Here is a 5056-nt window from a genome sequence, read left to right as displayed (position 1 = left end):
AGGGAAGAATCCACTTCCAAACTAATTCATGTTGTTGGCAGAATATATTTCCTTATGGCGATAAGTCTGATGTCCCTAATTTTTTACAGGCTGTCAGCTGGGATCTCTCTCCACTCCTAGAAGCTGCCTGAATTCCTTCCTATCTGGTCCCTTATATCTTCCAACTAGCAACTATCTGTCACATTCTTCTCACTTTGAAATACTTGGGTTTTCATTCCACCACTAGTCTGTGAAAAATCTTTGCTTTTAAGGGTATGATTAGATTAGGTCCACCCTGCATCTTCTTTTAATAATAGCTTATTTCATTTTAATGAGCTAAATATGATTACCTCAGGTAGAATTTAGGAATTGAAAAGAAATAGTCACTTCTAAGTTTCCATCTGTTGTCTTCAGCACCAAAAGCAATGCTTCCTTGAAGCAAAAAGTTTAGTAATATAACAGTCCCATGGAGTTAGGAGGTACCTGGACAAGCTTCAGGCACCCCACTCAGGGGTTTCCTGAGTGAGTTGGTCCTGTGTGGTTGCATAATATACTTACCCACACAAATTATTATAGTGTGAGCTATAACCCAAGTATATATGGTATCATCGAAAGAGAGCTTATTTTTGTGACAAGACTATGAGGTTTGTGTCCTTAATGCCAAGTCAAGTCCCTCATATAGGTAGGTATCACCAATTCCTATTTGGAGAATCAGTGGACACATATTGTGAAAGGTGGATCCAAAATGAAAAGACTGACTTCTTTCCTACAGTATAAAATATGTTCACCATAGAGAGGAGAATAAACTAGATGACAGAAACAGAGATGGACAAAGATACAGATAGAGATGGACTGTATTTTAGAGATGGTGGATTAAATACAATGTAGTATTAAAATTACTTTTAACTTTTTCCTTTTTATTTTGTTTTAAATTTTTTTAACGTTTATTTATTTTTGAGACAGAGAGAAACTGAGCATGAACAGGGGAGGGGCAGAGAGAGAGGGAGACACAGAATCTGAAACAGGCTCCAGGCTCTGAGCTGTCAGCACAGAGCCCGACGCGGGGCTCAAACTCACGGACCGCGAGATCCTGACCTGAGCCGAAGTCGGACGCTTAACCGACCGAGCCACCCAGGCGCCCCTTTTTTTATTCTTTTTAATGTGGCTACTGGAATATGTAAAATCACACATATGGCTCAAATTATATTCCTACTGCACAGGGTTGGTCTAGAGAGAGCTTTTTTGTTTCTTCTCAGGGATCCACCATGTGGTTCAACATCAGTGCTGCCCCTTTTCTACTGACTGGCTTTCCAGGTCTGGGGATATTTCATCCTTGGATTTCCATCTCTTTCTTCGTCATTTATGTCTCCATGCTCCTTGGCAATGGCACCATCCTCTACCTTATCAGAGAAGACCACACTCTCCACCAGCCGATGTACTACTTTGTGGCTCTGTTGGCAGCCACAGACCTTGGAGTGACTTTGACAACAATGCCCACCGTGCTTGGTGTTCTGTGGCTTGGCCACAGGGCAATCAGCCAAGGAGCCTGCTACTTTCAGGCCTATCTAATCCATTCACTCTCTATTGTAGAGTCTGGAGTCTTGCTTGTTATGGCCTATGATCGTTTCATTGCCATCCACAGTCCCCTGAGGTACACCTCCATCCTCACCAATGCTAGGGTGGTGAAGATAGGTCTGGGGGTTCTAATGAGGGGATTTATACTTATTGTGCCCGTAATCATCACCCTCTCTGGATTTCCCTACTGCGGATCCCATGTTCTCTCTCATGCTTTCTGCCTACACCAGGATGTGATCAAACTGGCCTGTGCTGACATCACCTTCAATAGACTCTATCCTATAGTGCTGGTCTCATTAACTGGCTTCTTGGACTCTGTGCTTATCCTGATCTCTTATATTCTAATCCTTAATACTGTCATGGGGATTGCCTCAGGTAAGGAGCAGGCTAAGGCTCTAAACACTTGTGTCTCCCATATTAGCTGTGTTCTGGTTTTTTATGTCACTGTTACTGGGTTGACCTTTATTCATCGATTTGGGAAATATGTGCCACATGTAGTTCATATTATCATGAGCTATATTTACTTCCTCTTCCCCCCATTTATGAATCCAATCATCTATAGTATTAAGACCAAGCAGATAAGGAATGGCATCAATCGCCTTCTCTCTTTGCATAGAATTTGATTCTGATCTATTTACCTTGGAGTCTGTTCCCACTGTGGGATGTGTTTCTTGGGAGCATGGACTATACAAAGCCAATGTGGCTCACAGTCAAAGGGACCGGCATTCCTGGCATTTAAATGACACAGACTCATCACGCTGATTCTTCACCCCTTGCCTCCATCATACTCCCAGGGACATTGACCTTAGTCCTGGTGCTTTGTTTGGTAAATTGGTTTGCTGTATACTGTCATTTTTTAGTCTGTCAGAATTATTTGTCTTCATGGTCAACTGAGGTCAATGATATTTGAATTGGCTGCAGAGTCTATACGATGATAGGGGAATAAAATAGCTTGAAAGAGTTTCCCAACACTTTGTGGAAACAGTTAAAAATTTCTTGTGTGCTTGAGAGTGCATCAGAGATGACAGAGGGTCTTAGAAAACCCTAACGGTACTGCATGGCACTAAAGTGGATCAGAAGGAAATGAGAATAAGATATTCAGACCAAGAGAGGTCTTGCCACCAAAACAACCCATGGCCAAACAAGCGCTTGGATTCCAGCAGTGTCAGCATAGCTAGATGCCCACCATGGATTAATGAGAAGGCTCTGAGTTGATAATATGTGGTGTCTTCAAACTTATGGGCTGAGGAATTCAAACCACTGCAATAAAATAAAGTTCCATTTCTTGGACACCTGAAGTTTTGTTCTGTGATATGCACTTCAGAACTTCAACATATGCCTAATGGAAAAGGGATACTAGTCAAGGAAGCATTCCAATATGTATGCAGGGGCAACATTTTGTCTTTTTTTTTTCTGGATTGAGGGGATGGTAGTGAAATGAACTATTTTCAGGAAATATTGTAATTTTCCAGACTTAAAACACTTAAGATATTTAAGGAAAGCTCTCCCAGGGCTTTCCAGGCATTTTATTCCATACAGGGGTAAACATGATGAGAATCTGTCCATGCGCAATACAGGAAGAGAAGCTATATTTTATTAGTTCATCATGAGGTAAAGAGGGCTAGGGAGAATGGTGTACATTCAGCAAAATTATAGAAAATTGTGTTGGCAAATAAAATGCTAATGTATTCAATCAATAATTAGTCCATGACATACATTTATTTATTTATTTATTTATTTACTGGAAAAGAAATTGTCAGGATCACCAGAGTAATTTCCTGTAACCAACAGATTCTCTTGTAAAATAATTTATTTCTCCCTTGAAGATGGCTATTTATAAAATAACCTTTGAAAAATCATTGACTTAGGGGCACTTGGGTGGTTCAGTCACTTCACTTAAGTGTCCAACTCTTTTTTTTTTTTTTAATGTTTATTTATTTTTGAGACAGAGAGAGACAGAGCATGAACAGGGGAGGGGCAGAGAGAGAGGGAGACACAGAATCTGAAACAGGCTCCAGGCTCTGAGCAGTCAGCACAGAGCCGGACGCGGGGCTTGAACTCACGGACCGTGAGATCATGACCTGAGCTGAAGTCGGACGCTTAACCGACTGAGCTACCCAGGCGCCCCTAGTGTCCAACTCTTGATTTCAGCTCAGGTCATCATCTCACAGTCATGGGATCAAGCCTTGCCTTGGGCTTTGTGTTGACCGTGGCAGAGCCTGCTTGGGATTCTCTCTCTCCCTCTCTCTCTGCCCCTTCCCTGTGTGTGCTCTCTCTATAAATAAATAAATAAACAACAAAAAAGAAAATCATTGATTTAGATCTTCTATCATTGTTTGCTCTCCTTTTTAAAATTTCTTTAATGTTTATTTATTCTTGAGGGACACAGAGATAGAGTGTGAGTGGGGGAGGAGTAGAGAGAGAGGGAGACCCAGAATCTGAAGGAGGCTCCAGGCTCCGAGCTGTCAGCACAGAGCCCGACATGGGGCTTGAACTCACAAGCTGTGAGATCATGACCTGAGCTGAAGTCGGATGCTTAGCTGACTGAGCCACCCAGGCATCCCATTTTGCTCTCATTCTTAATTCACCTAGCTTTTTTCTTCATTTTAACTAGGTTTTTCCCATTAATTCTATGAAAGAGAAAAGAATAATAAGTCTGTGTAGTCCAAGCAGTTCAAAAATTAAAAAATAAAAATATAAAACAAGAATTTAAAAGAAAGGGAAAAGATACATTTAAAAAAATCAAGACAATGGTGACATAAGTAAGCCTAACATAATAAGTATCTCTAATAGAGTGATGCCTAGAAATGAATTCAAATAAAAACAATGAAATAGACAAAGTAATTCCATATTTATACACTATGTAAACAAGATGTAATAAGCATGATCTTTATTTTTATCATCTATCTAAGCAAAAACATCTTAAAAATTTAACATTTCATAGAAATAGTTACCAATTTTACTTCACCTTATTATTATGTATAAAATTATATTCTAACTTTTACAATATATACTTGTTCTCAAACTTTCTCAGATAACATGGATGGAGTATATCTAGAGGTATGGAACACACTATTACATTTAAAAATGCTAAAACTGTAATCATGTAATACCTTTGAATTTAGTAAGTTTATTTATTTGCATCAGTTTATTCTTAGGAAGTATGGAAAATTTGTTGAAATTAAAAAAGCACAGTATGGCAGAAAGAATGTGGTCTTTGAAGAAAAAAAAGCACCTCTCCTCTTGCCTCCTTCACTTACAACCTTCGTGATCTTAAACAAGTCATTTAATCTCTGAGCCTCATTATCTGTCAGTTAAGAATAACAAAATGCAGGCTATTGGCACTCATATGTCCTATTAATTTTATTAGTATTATCTTAGTATTAGTATCAATAATTATGTTAGTATTAATTATATTAGTTTGCCAAAACCAAACATCTGAAAATTTTGACCTGTCAACACTCAAATAGGAGGGAAGAACACTTCATCGAGTAGGAAATCA

General features: G+C 39.2%; 1 protein-coding gene across 1 annotated transcript; it reads left to right on the top strand.

Moving 5' to 3' along the window:
* Positions 1-1244: 1244 nt before the first annotated feature.
* On the top strand, positions 1245-4851 carry LOC131488653 (olfactory receptor 51B2-like). The gene is made up of 2 exons (XM_058690513.1): positions 1245-2167; positions 4830-4851. The coding sequence occupies exons 1-2, from the start codon at positions 1245-1247 to the stop codon at positions 4849-4851; spliced, it is 945 nt and encodes a 314-aa protein (XP_058546496.1).
* The last annotated feature ends 205 nt before the right edge of the window (positions 4852-5056 follow it).

The sequence above is a fragment of the Neofelis nebulosa genome, chromosome 10, assembly GCF_028018385.1.
Source record: "Neofelis nebulosa isolate mNeoNeb1 chromosome 10, mNeoNeb1.pri, whole genome shotgun sequence".
NCBI lineage: Eukaryota > Metazoa > Chordata > Mammalia > Carnivora > Felidae > Neofelis > Neofelis nebulosa.
Note: the sequence above shows the minus strand (reverse complement) of the source record. Positions and strands in the feature narration are given on the sequence as shown.

Bases quoted from the DNA above. Each gene is read 5' to 3' on its own strand.
- LOC131488653 (XM_058690513.1), top strand. From the start codon at position 1,245: ATGTGGTTCAACATCAGTGCTGCCCCTTTTCTACTGACTGGCTTTCCA. The intron at 2,168-4,829 runs TAGAATTTGATT...CTTCGTGATCTT, and splicing joins AATCGCCTTCTCTCTTTGCA to AAACAAGTCATTTAATCTCT.